The 17913-nt window shown below is 40.8% G+C and overlaps 1 protein-coding gene across 3 annotated transcripts in view; it reads right to left on the bottom strand.

Moving 5' to 3' along the window:
• Positions 1-17913, bottom strand: part of PTGER3 (prostaglandin E receptor 3) — an 83912-nt gene that overhangs the window by 24787 nt on the left and 41212 nt on the right. For 2 of the 3 annotated variants that reach the window (XM_072649839.1, XM_072649840.1), the window contains exon 2: positions 15093-15281. In XM_072649839.1, the coding sequence (XP_072505940.1) occupies positions 15093-15281 (189 nt within the window). Of the gene's footprint in view, positions 1-3119; positions 15282-17913 lie in introns of those variants that run through there. The other variant, XM_072649841.1, reaches the window with a different exon arrangement.

A 17913-nucleotide genomic window follows, 5' to 3' on the forward strand; every position in this document is an offset into this window, starting at 1 on the left:
TCTCTTTAACCCATCCACTCTTTCCTCACCTATATAACTCCCGTCTATATCTTTCCACAGAGAGATCGTCCTTGCTTTCTCCCACCAATGGGGCCCTCAGATGTCCAGCTCTTGTATCTGTCCCTTTTCGTCTTGTGCTGTTGGCATAGGGTCGACATAGATGCTCCATGTATCTTATCATTCATCTGTTGCTTTTATTTTTTAGTATAACTATCAAGAGCCTGTGCTCGGGTTTCTTGAAATTACCCTGATGCTGAATACTGTGACTTACTAGGGTATGCAAAGAACTATGAAAGCGCTTAGGGTGATAAGCACATTTGAGTTGACTTTTTGTAGTGAAAGATGGAAAAACATGTTATTTTCATCCAGTCATTGGTTCTCATAGGAGTTCTAGCCATCCAGTAGGTTTTAGCTGAATCTAATTTAAAATAAGAGATCACATTGCAGAGGAGAAAAAGACCCTCAAGTCTCTCATTGGACACACGCAGGTCATGTGTCAGACTTGAGCTATTACTGACTCCAGATTTGTCCTCTTCTACTAGGGATTCTATTGGTCCCTAAATGGGAATTTTTTAAAATGATGGACTTTGCCACAAACTACCTAAATGGCACCATTGGGTCAGAGTGCTGGACTTGGAATAAAGAAATCCTGAGTTCAAATACTGCCTCAGACATTAAGTAGTAATAAAATCCTAGGGAAGTCACTTAATCTTGCTTACAGTTTCCTCAACTGTAGAGTGCAGGGAATATGAGCACCTATCTTATGAATGGATACCATAGGTAGACCTGCAAACCTTAAAGTGCTATCTAAATACTAGCAACATGACCTTGGGTAAGTCAGTTACATTCTCTGGGCCTCAGTTTCCTTATCTGTAAAATGAATGCATTACACTAGATGACCACTGGAATTCCGTCCAGCTACAGACCTCTGATTGTATAACTCTTCTAGATATTAGATAGCCTGTACGTTATTTCAGAACTTCTCATCACAGAGTCAGGGATTAATATTGACAGAATTGTTAAAAAATATATATTTTTAGTCACTATAATGTCAGTGTATAATATTTTTATTCTATTTCTCATCAAATTTTGAAAGCTTTAAAAAGAATTCAAGTTTCTAATCAATGAAAGCAGGAGACAAGTGCAATTTATCATCATGACCTCACTCAACACTAAAATGTTCATTTCTACTCCAGTAGATGCTCAAGTCTCTGGGGACTTGGTCCCAGTACAGTGGTTTTGTTTTGTTTTTTTTCCTTTTTCATCTCTTTCTTTGGTGGGCGGGGATTGCCTTTAGGATAAACAGAGAGGCAAAGATAATGTTATTAGAGTGGTGTAAGAAAACTCCATCAAATAAAGAACCCATTCAGTAAATTACTTCTCTAGTAAAAAACAAAAAGAAATGATTTTTTTTTAAATAATGATTTTAAATCCTATTTCAGGGAGGTTTTACATAGAAGAATTACAACAGATTCTTATAGATGGGTTACCAGCAGTAAAGGGCCGTCTAACCAACTGATCCCTTTGGTAGGAATATAACCTGAGGGATTGGTGTCTTCTATAGAAAGAGGATACTTTCTAGGAAATTCTATGCTTCTCATCTTTGAATGGATCTTAAGTACTTACAGAAGCAGGTTAGGCTTAGCAGAATCTCCACTCATTGTTATGATAACATAGCAGGACATTTTATTTCTTTAAACCAATAGGCTGTTCTGGTGACTTCCATCATGTGATGGAATGGTATGCTCCTGACCAAAAGGCTACATGAATTCCATTTCCCATGCTCATGCTGACATATACTAGCTTTGGAAGTTCCTATAGCCCTCATTTCCGGGTTTGAATGATTTCCTCCAGGCTATGGAGGAAAAGTCTAGAAAATATGCTTCTAGTCTAAGGAAGACCATAACTCTCTAATCACTGTTGGGAAAGTCAGGTCAACAGGAAGCCTTTCATCAATATTCCAAGCAACTTTGATTAGGACTAAGGGAAAGTATGAAAGACATTAGGACAAGCCTAATTTTCCTGAGCCCTCAAGACTAGATTCCAATCCAAACTAAAAATTACAGAGGTAAGGAGAAAGGACAAGAGGGTGGTTGTAGAAAAGCATCATCAAACCTATATGAAGTGATGCAAAGTGAAGTGAGAAGAACCAGGCTATATCTCATATGTGTGCATATGTATATGCATACTATACAAAATCATGTATTAGCATATATGAAATATAAAGAAATTTGAAAAGCGAAGCATTAGTATCTGGAGAAATCAAGAAAGCCTTTTGGAGGAGGCAGCATTTGAAATGAGCTTTGAAGAAAAGCAGGAATTCTAAGGGGCAGAAAGGAGCAGGGGATCAATCCAGGGATGGAAAGGCAAAATAAGGCTTATAAGAGATGGAACATCCTGCCTAAGGAATGGTGAACTGACCAAGTTGGTTAGACTGCCCAGTGAGTGAAGGGGAATAATTGATGTAAAATAAGACTGGAAAAGGAGATTGTAAAGCACTGTAAATGCCCAACCCAAGTTTATACTTGATCCTAGAAGTAAGAAGGAGCCATGAAACATTTCATTTCAGTGTTTTGTTTCACATCCTTTGTTCTCATTAGTCTCAAGCCTTATCAGTTCTTTCCTAACATCTCTTAGAATTCACATTTGATCCTAGAGGTCATAGGGAGCTACTGAAGAAAAAACACAATCAGAGCAATGCTTTAAGAATGTATTAAATATTCATGTCACCTTAGACAAGTCAAATGACATCTCTGAATCTCAGGTTCTCCATCTGTAAAATGAGTGCATTGGACTAGATATAAGGAGTTTTAACTTGGGGTCCTTTTTTCCCCCAGTATTTTCATAATTGCTTTCCAATATCCCATTTATTTTATTTTATGAATTTAAAAACATTCTAAGTAGGAGTCAATAGGCTGACTGAACAGACTGCCAAAGGGATCAAGGACACAAGGAAAAGTCAAAACTGCCTGGACTATATGAACTCCAAGGTGCTCCCACCCACCCACCCAGCTCTCCCATGACACAATGCTCTCTTTGGAGTCTTATTGGAGCAAAACCCTTAAAACCATGGCATGGTGCCGAGAGGAGCCGGCATAGGGAAAATAAAGACCAGGGGATCTTTTGAACATGAACTTTATTTTTGTTGACAAACACAATGCACATATTTACAAATACATAGACTGGCTATGTCTCCAGTGTCATCCAAACAAGAAAGCACTTTTATCTTGTACTTGGTTTCCACAATAGAGAAAGCCAAGTTTACTTAGCTAAAATCAAGTCTGGAAATACAATTGGAAATAAGCCTAAGTATTCTGAGCAAAGGACAATGCTACCAGAGGGTACAACAACATACATTTCAGTGGAACTACGTAAATGAAAATAAGCCTATATTTTCTACAAAGAGCTTTTAATTCCTTTTATTATTAAAGTGCTGGCATTTTCAGTCACATCTTAGAGGAAAGACCCTGTAAATAATGCTTACATTTACTTGTAAGCAAATTAAGACAAACAGTCCCTTTGTTTAAGAAATGTTCAACTTTACTGCACAAAAGTCTCTAGTCCAAAAGACTGATGGTCCTCCCCTTTTTTTCTTCCAAAGTTAAAGTGACTTTTAAAAAAATTAATCGAGCATACACCATGGCCTTCATTGTGCAGATGACCCACGCTGAGGGTCATTGCACTAGCTGTGTGACCTAAGGCAGATTATTTCACCTGTTGCTCTACAAATGAGAATTTTGCCTCCTATCTTTGTGGATAAGTATGTCCCTGTTCTTTCATGGCTTCTGTTTACGTGTGCATTGAAGTCTTAAAGAAGTCCATTAAACAGAATTGTAGGGCATACATTTCATCTATGACTGTCTCTGGACCTTGGGAGAGTTTGCCGAGATTTTCCAGGATTTGTCAGTTTGCATTTAAGTGCGAGGTAAGCAACTTGAGGGCAGGAGCTTCTTTTTTTGTTTTTGGTTTTTTATCTTTATCCCCTCCTGCACCCCTAAGCAGAGTGTCTTGCATTCATCAGGTGTTTAGTGTGTTTCCAGATTGAAATGAATATGCCAGAATATCATTACAGCATTAATTATCCAAGGAACTCTAAAAGTAGTAATACAACTGATCCACTGGAAAGAGAACAGACTCTGAAGTCTGCAGACCTGAATAGAAATGCTGTCTCTGATGCTTACTGTTTGGATGCCCTCGAGCAAATCCCGAGTCCTTTGTTTGTAAGATGTATAATAAGCAGGGTAGTGTTAAAGGAGAGTGGGGACTGGATGGGATGCAGAGAAGAGATTACTGTTAGCCCATAACTCTCCTCCCTCCAGAAAGAAGCAGCAGTCTGATTATTCCTTTTGTTTGGAGTTACAACATTGCAATTCATTTCTACACTGTGCACTGCTACTGAAAATGCAAGGAGGTGGAGAGACCTCTTAGGTCCCTTATGAGCTGAACTTCAGCCATCAACAAGCTTTGCACATAGTGGGCACTTCATAAATCCCTACTGACTGATTGATTGGGATCATTTTAATTAGGTGGCCAAAGTATGTCAATAACAATTCAGGCTTGAAGACTATCCAGACCAGTATCGTTATGGGTTCTCTGCAGGATGTGAACAACAACAGTGACAAAGCCTGACTACTCCTTAAGGGACCTTTCTGTTCTCCCTGCCTTCTCTTTTCCTCTTTCCTTTCCTTTTTGTACAGTTGGGATCTTATGGGCATTAGAAACTCCCAGCATGGAACCTTCTGACAGATGTAGGTCAGGACTTGGACCTTTAAAGCTACCTGGGCCAAGATGCTCAGTGTCCAAGCCTTCCTCACTTTAAGGCCAGCCAGCCCTTGATATGATACCCTGCACTGCTAGCCATAATATTTTGGGGGTGCAGTCATGTTTTGGGGGGCACTCTCTCTGTTCCTTTCTCTTTTCCCAGTCACAGCAATGGCATCTCACATATTACCTAGTCTTTTCTCTCAAGGAAACTCCCCCTTTACCAAAGACTTTTAAAAAAGCTAGACATCTCTCCTTTCCTATATGGGATGAAGCTGCCAGTGAGGAATTTGGTACTACAGGCAGATCAGCATGTACCCTACGACTCCTCATCATCTCAGAGAGGTGACAGGGCCCTGGGAATCCTCTGCCCAGTATGTGTCAGAAGACAAACTTGAATCCAGGTCAAGAGGATTGACCTCTTGCATTCTCCTCTCCTTCCTCCACATGTCTCTTGCACTACTGACCAAGAAAAAGTCCTTCTGCTTCCCGCTGAGTAACCAGGAACAAATAGACGTGATGCAGTAAGCCTGGATAATCTTATTCCTAATGGAAGGCAATATGATCCATAAGATGCTTGGGAAGGTCGCCATGGTATTAAACCTCTGAAAATGGCACAAAGAGAGGCACTTCTCCTTTTGATATGGGCAAGAAGTACAGAATTTGCAAAGAAAAAGAGATGTAAGAAAGCCAGATCTCCACAAAGGTTCTTCACTGAATGGACTAAAGCCTGTCATCCTTTATACACACATTGGCATTGGATAATGGGGGTAACTCATAGGTATTCCCCCCATTTAATAAATTTCACTTAAGAAGATAAACAGGCAAGTTAGATGAAAGAATGTACATACAGTGAAAAAATTGTATCCTCAATGACTTACACAGCAAATCTGTAGAATTGGACCAAATGCAAGGAGAGATACTGATCCAGGCATCCTGAAGATGGGAGGCAGTTAGGAGGATCAGTGCATAAAGTGCCTGTCCTAGAGTCAGGAAGATGCGTCTTTCTGAGTTCAAAAGTGGCCTCAGACACCTACTAGCTAGGTGACTCTGGGAAAATCATTTAACCCTGTCTGCTTCAGTTTCCTTATCTGTAAAATGAGCTGGAGAAGGAAATGGCAAAACTACTCCACTATCTTTGCCAAGAAAACCCCAAATGGGGTCACAAAGAGTTGGACGGAATGAAAAAAACTCAACAGCAACAAAAAATCCTGAAGGAAGGCTTGATTGATGTTGCCTCATATCATTCAGATTTGAAGCTTGCAGATTGATTTCCTGCAGATGGACCCCTGGCCTGATTTTTAATGAAATGCTTTGCTATTACCAGATGCGTTCCTGCTTCCTTGGGATCAATAGACATCTTTGAATTGTGGCTTTTAAAAAGAGAAAATTCGATGTTTTTTACAAGCAAAAACAAATCTTTCAAAAACCACATTTGACATCAAGCTTGACCTGTATAGAGTCACTTATAGAAACATTGGTGCTACCTGCCGCTCCCGAGGTGGCTGGAACCACAGCTTCCAGGTCATGTGCAAAGCAAATTCAAATGGTTCCACTTGTAGATGATACAGTGGGAAGGAATCTGAGGGCCTTTGTGATCAACTGAGTAGTTAAAACCTCCCTATTTTGCATTGCAAATGGATGAGGGAACCAGTTAAATTATAGATTCTCATAACATATGTTCTCTCATATATATGTTCTTTGGTTACATGTGTATGGCACTGAAACTATCATTAGGGAAAATGTGTCACTTTGTGACACATTAGGAGAAATTGTTTATAAGTGATAGGTTTTTAAGTGAAAATGATATTTTGTGAAAGAATTATATTGGTCTCTGGGGACTCGTCAATATCACATCCATGAATTTCCATTCCAATGAAATGAAAGCATTCCAAGATGATTTGAGTATGGGCTGACAGGATGAGAAAGGTTAAGTAGTATTTTTAAAACAAGACAGAGAATGGAGGAACTATTTAAAGGGACAGCTAAAACAGACTTTCATGTTACCCAGTGTAAACCTTTCCTACAGCAGATAAATAAAGTGAAGCCCAAAGAGGTGAAGGACTTTTCCACATTGGTGGGAGAGCCCAGATGCCAACACAGGGCTCTTCATTCCATTGATTAAATGGCATTTTTTGGAAATCAGTGATAGCTCCCACAATGTCTCTTCTGAATAATTGGAGAGGGGGACACAAAGGTTTGTTGGTTTGTGATTCCTACTTACTTGCTTTAAGTCTCTGCTTTATTTTGCCAGTTGCTGACAAAGCACCATACTGGCCAGCTCTTGGCCACTTCCTTCACAGGTTTAACTGTATTTTCAAACTTCTCCCTCTGGGCCATTAAATCTAAATTACTCATCATTCAGAGAGAAGCTGGTATTTTGGGCAGGTGGAAGCCCTCTTGGCCTTAATGTAGCTAAAGAGAAAAGAAAATGGCAACAAAAAGGTTCCTCGGCTAAAGTTTAACGGACACTATGGAAAGAGACCTTTGCTTTGCTTGGTTTCAGACCCTATGTGTCTCTGGAGGCCCACTTCTATAATTAGGTGTAATTTCCTGTTAGCCACACTTGAAATAACACACAAAGAGAACCAGGAGGCAGGACACCAGCCTGGGTTGGCAGATAGTGCTTCCATTTAGAAAGTCATAGAAGATGGAAAATCAAGCCAGCAATACTCATGCAAGTCCACAAGCATTTATAATGCCCCTTCTAGGTGCTGGACACTGTGCTAAGTGCTGGGGATATGACACTAAAACAAGGTGTACTACATGCATAAAAAATTAAATGCACCATTCAGGGAGTCCCCAAGGTCTTGTTACGGTTTTAAAATGTAATAAGGCAGAACTACAACTTTGAGGTCACCCAGTCTATATAAAGTCATTCTAGGGTGGGCTGATGGCACCAGCAATGGGGGCATGGGATTGTTGGCAGCAACTGAGCTGAGCTTTGAAGGAAGTTGGGGATACTGAGGGACTGAAGAGGCAGGACCTTCCAGGCAGGGATGGGGGAGGGACAGTTTGTGAAAAGGCACTGAGACAAATTTTAAGATAATAACAGATAAAAGCTAGGTTGTGTAGAGCGTATTAAGGATTGTGAAGGTCTTTATAAATATCTCATTTTATCCTCACAACAGCCCTGGGAACTGCTAGGTATTATTATTATTATCCCTAGGAGAAAATTGAGGCAGTCTAAGTTATGTGACTTTTCCAGGGTCACAGAACTAGTAATGGTCTAGAAGCTGGATTAGAACTCAGGTCTTCCTGACTCCAAGTCCAGGTCTACATCCACCATACCACTGAGGGGAATGTGGCTTCTCTAGTTTCTATTCTAATCAACACCTAGATTCTTGGGGACGGAGATCTGTGACTGGTCATACTGGGGCATTTCTTCCTCCAGTGCATATACAGATATTGATCTGTTCACACTGCCTGAGGTTTAGAAATTTAGTTGCCTTGCCCGAAGCTACACAGCTTGTGTCAGAGAAAGCACTTGATCCCAGCCCTCTGGACTCCAGGGGGTAGTCCCAGTAGCTGATTTTGGCAGGTTTGGGAGGGATTTTACATACAAAGTGTGTTTTAAATAAGCAGGAGGTAGACTGAACTTGAGAGATGGTGACTTTAATCCCTCCTTTGATAGATAAGGAAACTAAGGCCCTGGAGGCGAGGGAACTCGCCAAAGACCACACAGCTGGAAAGATCAGAGGCAGGATTTGAACTCAGTCCTGGGCTTAGTAACTTCATCCTCCATCACGGCATTTGTATTTTGTAACTATCCATGGGAAAGTCACTCCCCATTGGACTATGAGCTCCTTGAGAGTATCCCTTAACACAATGTCTGACACATAGTAGGTGCTTAAAAAGAGCTAGTTGATTAATTGACTGACTCTTCCGTTAGAATCTACGTTTCTTGAGGACAGACTTTGTCTGGATATGCATAGTGCCTCGCACATAGAAGACATTTGATAGATGCTGGTGGATTGATCTGACTTGCCTAAAGACTCTCCCATTAAATGACTGCCCAAGACTGACCAACTCATCTACAGTAACCTCATTGTCTTTTTATACTGTTTTCTCTGCTTTGTCACCAGCATAGGAGCACAGCAATACGTTTCACTCCAAATGAGAATTTTCATCTGAAGCAGCTAAAAAGTTTAGGCTCTCATCATCCTTCTGTGTTTTGGTCTTAGGCTATTATGAGAATTATGGAGAAATCACCATGAACATATGAAGTGTCTGTGATTTCATTGTGAGAAGGAACTCCCAGGAAGAGAACGTCCTCCCCCCGAAACAGAAGAAGGGGACTGACAACTCCACCTCTGACTTAAGAGAAGAATTTGTAGGGGGTTGTTTGGGGCACAGAGATCAAGTGACTTGTCCTAGGTCATGCAGCTGGGAAGTGGTAGAGGTAGGATTTGAACTCAGTTCTTTCCACCTCCAAGGTCCACATTCTATCCACTATGTGGCCTCCATTGTGTCAGTTAAAGCAATATCCATAGGGGAATTTTTGAAATCTTGGTTTTTATATACCTACTCCATTTGACTCCAGCTAATACATTTGTGGAAGTGTAGGCTCATGCTTTCTGAAATACATCCATCAGAACAGTGGTTGGAATTTGGCATCCATACTGAGCTCCATACTGAGCTGTACTTGCTATATGGAAGATGCCTGCTTATTGGCAGTAGAGAGAACATGAGTGTAGCTACATTACCTTCACTACTGGGACTTCATTCACTCAACAAACACTTACTAAGTCCTACCATGTGTTTGACCCTTTGCTAGAGGCTAGAGATACAAAGACTAAAAGTAAGATAAAGTTCCTCAAGGAGTTTACATTCTATTGGGGGGAACCAATGTACTTGCAGAGAAGTCAAACTAGAAGCAAAATAATAGTCATTTGGAGCCCAGGCTAGGCCTGAGAGAGAGAGTGATGCTTGATGAGTTGAGGCTTAGAGGGAGCTAGGATTCTGAAAGTGGTATGCATTCTAAGCATGGGGACAGCCCATGCAAGAGGAGGGAGACTGGAGATGAATTGTCACAGTCAAGGCCAGTTGGCTGGAATGGGGGGTATGTGGGAAAGTAGCTTGGAGGAAGGGATTTATATGAGTTTGATACTCGAGGCAATAGGGAGCCATTAGAGATTATTTTAAAAGAAGAGGGACATACATGATCTGACCTGTGTTTTAGGAATATCAATTTAGCCACTATGTGGCACTTATCAATAAAGATCATGGGAATATGTCATGGGTGAACTCAACCCAGTTCAGCTTAATAAACATCTATTGAGCACCTACAATGTGCCAGGCACTTTGAAGGCACAGCACCAGTTTTTATGTAGTTTGTACCTAACTCCATCACAGTCATTCCTATTCTTCCCATATTAAATCCCAAGACAGGAATTCAATGCGTCTCACTTGTTCAAAATCATTGGATTTTATGCAGTAACTTTTTCTCCCCGGGAACATGAATAGGAGGTACCCTAATAAAATGTAAGGTCCTAGAGGGAGATAGTTCCAGTTTTGTCTCTTTGTCCTGAGTGCCTGGCTCAGTGCCCCTAAATTCATACATAGTAGGTATATAGTAAGTGCTTGTGGACTTGGCTCCTCCATTAACAAACAAAAAGTTACATACCATAAAATTCAGATTTGCATTTGTCATGAAGGGACGGGCTTGGGCAGAAACTCTGTCTGTAATTAATAAGGGAATGTGAAAATATAGGCACCATTTTGCTGGCATGGTTTTTGCACAAGTTGGCCCATTTTCTTTTCTATTCTAAAAAACAGCTTCAAAGCTTCTGTTTTCTATGTTCTTAACCTGTTGTCCCCACAAGAGTATGGATGCAAACCACATCCCATTTGCATGGTATTTTCCTTTCAAGCCTCTCTTTTAAGTCTTCATTACCATCATCATCGTGACCTGTATGAACTGATACATAGCATGGTAATTAAGTAAAATGGGAAAGCAGTAGCCCAGTGACAACAGACATGTAAACGGCAGTCACAAAAATAACATCAACCGCAACGATAACAACAGCAAAGCTTGAAATTTAACTCCATGTAATTGGAATGGCGAAAGATGGCGCTGAAGGAAACATGAGAAAATGTACCTTCCTCCCTTCTTGGCAAAGGCGGGGGGCTGTGGGTGCAGAACATTACTCACAGTGTTGGACCTGCTTTGTCTGCTTCATTTTCTATTCTTTGTTACAATAGAGAGCTCACTGGGGAAAGAGTGAGAGAGACATTTGGAAATGAAGGTGGTATGAAAACAAAATTTAAAAGAACAAAACTGTCACGGCACCATGCCCTGAAACTCTACAACCAACTGAAATACTGGAGAAACTGTTCCGAAGGAACCATCCAGTCTGTCATGGTCTATCCTGTGGCCAATGCCCAATAAGTATTTACCCCAATGAAATTGTGTTTGGGAATTAAGAACAAGTTTTAGTTTATTTGATGAAAGTTCCTCAGTTGCACCCTCCAAAAAATCATCCATCGGTTATTGACAATGTTTATAAAAAACACAATAAGAACACTAGCATTCCTCAGGAAAGTATTGTATTTTTGAAGGATAAATTCCTTTTTTTGAGGAATAAAACAAACTATTTATTCACTAGATCAGCTTCATGCATTGTCATGGAGAGCAATATACCTATCACATTATAGAATGCATCATGGATGCCCACCCTGTTGCTGCAGCCTTTTATTTTAGAAAGACTCCCAAGATTTTTCACATATTTGGACAAGGAAAGGATCAAAGGATCTGTGATTTCATCAGCATGGAATGTTAAGTGACCGGTTTAGTATCCAACAGGCAGCAAGAGTTAGAGATCAGATTTTAACTTCTGTTTCTCTGCCTCTAAGTCCATCGTATTATGCACTATATCACACTGCCTCTAGATATGTACTCAATTACACACTTAAAATACACACAGATTTTGGGGTCCACATCTGTGATTTTATCAATGTGGGAAACTCTTGGTAAAGAAATTTCCTTTATTTCAGAGAAAAAAGACTTGATCTCTGAGACAACTTTTACTTCTACAAGTCAATATGGAACAACAACTCGTTGTGACTTTAAGTTTAAAAAGTTATCTGGGACAGACAGTGAGAGGTGGAAGGACTAGCCCAATGTCACTCAGCTACTGCATAGCCAAGGCTTCCCAACAGCCAGGCCTGCTATGTAACCCATCACGCACATGTGTATATGTGCACATGGATACACCTGCATAAACACATATATTTGCACACAAACCCACATACGCTAGAACCTCATGGTGAGATTGATCCGACCTCCCATGAGGAACCACTTCATGGGAATAAGTCTCTTTGAGTACCCCCCTGTGGCCCCTCCCCCCTCTCCTGGCTCACCTCATATGTAATGCCCCTCTCTCATGAATAAGGTTCTCAAAGAGTGATTCCTGTCATCTGTGGGCCCTAGAAAGAAGGTACCAGGTCCAAGAGAAGGACAGAGAAACTGCTGAATGACAAGGCTAGCCCTCATGCCGGGGACTGGCCTTCCCTTCAATAGCGATAATGAAGGAGCTTATTCCTGGGGAGGGAATAAGGTGACTTCAGTGTCTATACCATGCCCTACTCTGGGCCATCAGGAAGCTTGATCTAGAAGGTTTCCTGGGTTTTATATAGCTTATTTAGATCTTTTCCAGTAGCAAACTCCAGCCTAGAGGAAGGAACATCCTACATTCTATTAGCGTCCTCAGCAGAGCTATGCTTTTCCTCAGATTCTCTAATTTGCTTCATTGGATTATTCCTGATCCAGCCAATGCTTGGATAATAATTATGCTAACCTAATGCACAGTTGAAGTTCCTTAAATTAATTCCCACTCAAAATCAGATAGAGGTTATAATAGCTATAAAGAAAACAAAATAAAATGTTTTTTAACCCAGAAAGAGCAAAAATTATCAAAATCGGTTATAGAGACAGAGAAAGAAGCAGACAGAGAGAGAAAGAGAGGGGGAGGGAGAGAGAGAAAAAAAAGAGACACACCGAGAAAAAGACTGAAAAGGAAAGGATTCAGAGAGAAAAAAGAGACAGAGAGAAAGAGACAGAGATGGATGGAGAGAAAGAGAATGAGACAAGGAGAGAGAATAATAAAAAAAATTCAGAATGGGCTTGCATACTTAATACAGAAAAAAAATTCAAAGATTATTTCTACGTGGAACCATCTTGCAGGCTGGGACAGGTTTGATGTTGTTGCTGTTGTCTTTCTATCCCCACCATCTGGCACTTTCCCAACTGCCTTCAAGGAACTTTCTAATGAAGTCTTTTAAAAAGACAAAGAAATCCTACCCTAGGAGATTGTAATCTCCATGAAGGCAGGGACTGTTTCATTTTTGGTTTTGTATCCCCAATGCCTAGCAGATGCCTGACACATCATAGGTTTGAATTCAGACCCACACAGATTTGGCTGTTGTGGCTAGAGATTAGCTCTAGAAACAACATTTTAATTATCTGTTGTTGAAAAACAAACAAACATATGCACCCTGTCATTTTAAAGTGTGTAGCTTAAACCTAGATCCACAAAACAGATAGCTCTAACTCCAAGTCTCTGGCAATACCCGTGGTCTTATCATCGGAGTACTATTTAAAGATATAGATAATTAGAGGAGATGGAGTGTGGAGAATTTTATGGTTTACAAAACCCTTTACATGCATCATTTCATCAGAACCTCACAACAGCCCTGTAAGATAGGTGCTATTAGCATCACCCCATTTGACAGAGGAGGATACTGAGGTTCAGAGGAATTAAGCTAGTTAGTGTCTTCAGCAGATTTCACCCCGATTTCTGACTAGTAGGTCCAGACCCACGAAAGGCAAGGGTTAAGACTCAAGTATGGGAGCCATTAACTGGAAAAGAAACTTTACTTATCTGATTCAATGCTTGTGTAGCATTACTTAAAAAAACAAAACAAAACAAAACAACAAATCCCTATGCTAACTCAATACATCAGACTCAGACATTTTGAACAGGCGTTCCCATTTTACAGAAAGACCAACCCCACCATTTCCAAAAGTCATGTCAATGACTCTTATTTGGATGCTGGATAGATGCAGTTACCAAGACAACCATTAAACAGGGTGAGATTAAGATTTAATGCTGAAATATGGAACATGATGGCAAAGAACTTCAATATTAATGCACTTTGTGAATGGATGATGTTGTTTTTGCTTTGTCTTCAAGTCCAACCATTTAAGAGGGAAAGAGAAAAAGCAAATAAAGTCCCTTATGTTTTTGGTCTCAGCAAGGTTAAAGAGAAAAGCAGGCAGATGGAGAGACTCACTGACAGATACAGGGACAAAGAAAGGAGGAGAGGAAGACCAATGTCTTCAAAAATTTCTTTTAAAAATTACTTAAATAGAAAACCACTCTCCTCCACCTCTGCCCAGCTCTTGCAGAGCAAGAACTGTTTTCATTTTTGTCTCTGGATCTCCTGCACCCAGCATAGTATCAGTCATACAGCAGGCGCTGCATAAACGCTTATTTCATTCATTCATCAAGTACTTGCTACATAACTGCTGATTTCATTCATCAGTTACCCAACAAGCATGTATTAAGTAGTTACCATGTTCTTGTCATAGAGCAGGCACTTAAAAAATACTTGTTTCATTTATTCATTCATTTGCCTAACAATCATTTATTAAGCACCTACTGTATGCCAGGGACTATGCTAAGGTCTGGGGATATAACGACCAAATTGAAAATATTCCTGTGCCACAGGAGTCCGTATTCTATTGCGGTAAAAGATTTACACAGCCAATCACATAGAAAAGATATACAGGGTAAGTCAAAAGTAATATAGGAGAATAATAACATTCACAATGGCTGCTCATGTAGGAAATAGTATTAAACCAAGCCTCGAACTGAACTGAATCAGAGGCAGGCCAAACCATCGGAGCACTGGGCAGCCATATCTGGCTCGAGAGGGAGCAAGATGCATTGGCCACATGAGAAATCACATTGTAGGCTACAAACGGAAGAGACACAGGCAATAGCAGATAGATTTCCATTTGTTTATATTTCAAGATTCTTTTTTTTTGTTTTGTTTTGTTTTGTTTTTTGGCACTCATGGGGGATATTGGGTCTTTTGAGGCCATTTAGCCTGAGAGCAAAAAATTCGTTCCACTTGGATACATAAACACAGGCATGCCGCAGACGCCAGAATTCACAGCAAGGTTTAAGACTACTCGTTGACAAAGCAGGTAGCATGCAGGCAGCTCAAAGGTTCTCTCATGCTCCTGTCTGCACGATCTCATTGGCTAAGGAGACAGGCTGCCCTTTCTGTCCATCGTGAGAGCAGCTGGAGACTGCGTTTGCTACCTGGCAGAACTTTCGCAGGAGAATTTTTCTTAGCAGCAGATAAACCCAGGGGTCCAAGATCTGGTTCAGGGAAGCCAGGCGCACGGCGGTCAGGAAGAAGTCGCATTCCTTTGGCCTTTCCGTTTGGGGTTTTGGTCTCTTGCAGTGCTCCACCGAGGTCTGGTCGAAGATCATCTTTAACATCATGATCTAAGAGAGGAAGACAAAAGAGTAGTTTAAGGGATGTTCACTCTCTTTGTACCCGGACACCTTCACATGACATGTAAGTTCACATACATGAGGTCGAACCTGTCAGTGAGCTAGCGCCATCCACCGTGGGGGTACAAAGACATTGTTTCATCTCCCATCTGTCTTTGCACAGGCTGCCCACAGATGGAAGATATCCTCCCCTTTCACCTCACCTTCGCTTGCCGGAATCCTTTGTTTCTTTCAAAGGATATCAACTATTTCTCATTTATCCTGCATAGAGCTTGATTTGTATATTCTTGTTTGTATGTTACCTCTCCCATCAGATTAGAAGCTTTTGAGGGCAAGGATTGTCTTTTGCACAGTGCCCGGAACATAGGAGGTGCTTTATAAATGTTTATCGATTTATCAATTAAAGTAACACTTCCTACACAAAACCTTCCTTGATCATTCCATTTGCAAATGTTTCCCCCCAAATTACTTTGTTTCTATTTTTATCTCCCTCTGTAAGGATGGGGTAGAAATCACCTCATGCATTTAGCCCTGATAATTTGACCCACTTCCTCCCCTTGCCCATGTGTTTAGGTACATCATTGTCTCCTGTGGTGGCATCTCCAAGCAGGGATTTTTTTTTTCCTTTCTTTCTTCTTTTAAATTTTCTCATCATATTGCAAATAGTAGGTACTTAATAAATGCTTGATGAATTGGAATGGATATTCAAATCTGCCATGAAAGGAATTTATGAATCTGAAAAGTCTTTTTCAAGAAGACAAAGAAGTCCTCCCAATAGAACATACTATAATTCACATCATTTGAAGTTATAATTATGTAAAATATGGTCATTGGTACTAGCCCCATGGAAATATGCAGAATTCAGACTTAGTTATAGCTCCTTGAGGGAATCATAGATCTAGAAATAAAAAAGACCTTAGAGGTCATCTAGTCTAATCCCCCATTTTATAGATGAGAAAAACTGAGCCCCACCAAGATTGTGATACATTGCCAAATTGTCAAAAATGAATAGAAAATATTTCCCTAAATTTCTACTACTTGACATTAACTAAATCTAAAACCCAGTTCTCGGGTTTCTTAGAGCATGGGATTTAAGAAGGCCATAAGGAGTCCATCTCACCACTGACTGAAGTTATCTGTCATCTCATTTTCCAGAAAAAAATCCAGCCATCAGGTCAGCGCAACATTAATCACCAGAGAGCTGTGCATCAGGGTAACCAAAAAATGGTGACCTTCCAGCTCCCATGACTTTGCTAGTACAGTGGGGCAGCACATTGGAGATACCAAGCCTAAGGGAGGAAGGCCAGAGGAAGAGGGCTAGCTGACTTCAAAGCTGAGGCTCCAGTTCACAGACAATGTCCAAGCTTCCCATTTGCCTTACAGCTGTGGATTGCCTTTGAAGTTTATTGGCTCTGGAAGTGGGAATTTTTGTGCTGAAGGAAAAGACAGGAGTAGGGTGGTGGATAAGGAGCCGGTACATGAACAGAGAGCTCATCTCTGCATCCAAATCCTGAAGATCTGGGTTCAAGTTCCACCTATGCTACACACTGTCTATGTGACCTTGGGCAAATCATGAAACCTCTCAGGGTACCCGGGCAGCTGGAGGAGGGAAATTCTAGAACAAAGGACTTTCCTCAGAAGTTTCCTGAACCAATGAAATCACAGTTCTAATCAAAAAGGGGGAGAGAGACAAATGGATCATTCTTCTCTGATTTTTCTCTGCTTACGTTCAGTCTTGTTCTTTTCTGTGAGGAATCAGGTCACACTCCAGAACCACTGAAACTAGAGCAGGTCTGTGTGAGGTGATGGCCAGTGTAACTTCCACACAGCTCATGAAACCCCTTTTGAGACTCATGGAAGGAGAGGCTGAGTGGAGGGCAGACCTGTCCAAGGAGGCTGTGCTGGCTGGGGCACATGAGCACTATGACCTCTTCCAGTCTTCACTTGCTCCATTAAGGCAGGAAGCAAGTTAAATACTGTAACAAGATTTCCTTCAAATTTGTAAACAAATCCCTGCCCTCAAGGAATTTGCAATCTGGCACAGAGATTAGCACGGAATAAACTAAATCCAAGATAAATTATGATATGGTTAATGCTCTGGGAGGCTTCAGGCAGCTACTATTTATTAAATACCTACAATGCAAGATGGAAGTGAGCCAGGGAAATCTGAGTCCAAGGCTTGTTTCTGACACATCTCAGCTGAATTGTCCTGGGCAAGTCACTTAAACTACTGCGTTAACAAGCAAGAGGGTGAGCTCTATAAGTGGAGGAGTTTTCTATACCAGAATTTCCTCATTCTGATGCAATTGCAGGTCCAGAACCACTCTTCCCTTCCAAAATGTATGTAATAGGAGTATAAACTGCAATGAGTTCAGGTGAAGGAGAAACCATTTGCAGCTGGAGAAATCAAGAGAGCGTAAGAGAGAAAATGGTTTTTGGGCTGGGTCTTGATGATGCCATCATGCAAAGAGAGTGCAGGAAGACCCCACAAGACCTAGGGACCAGTGCTGAGCCAAGGCACCTAGGACAAGTTCAGGGAACAAGGTCAATGCACTTGGGCTAAGACTCCATGATAGAGAATTTTATGATAAAAAGATGGAAGGAGGTCTTAAACACCAGTTTA

The sequence above is a fragment of the Notamacropus eugenii genome, chromosome 2 (genome assembly GCF_028372415.1).
Source record: "Notamacropus eugenii isolate mMacEug1 chromosome 2, mMacEug1.pri_v2, whole genome shotgun sequence".
Classification (NCBI taxonomy): Eukaryota; Metazoa; Chordata; class Mammalia; order Diprotodontia; family Macropodidae; genus Notamacropus; species Notamacropus eugenii.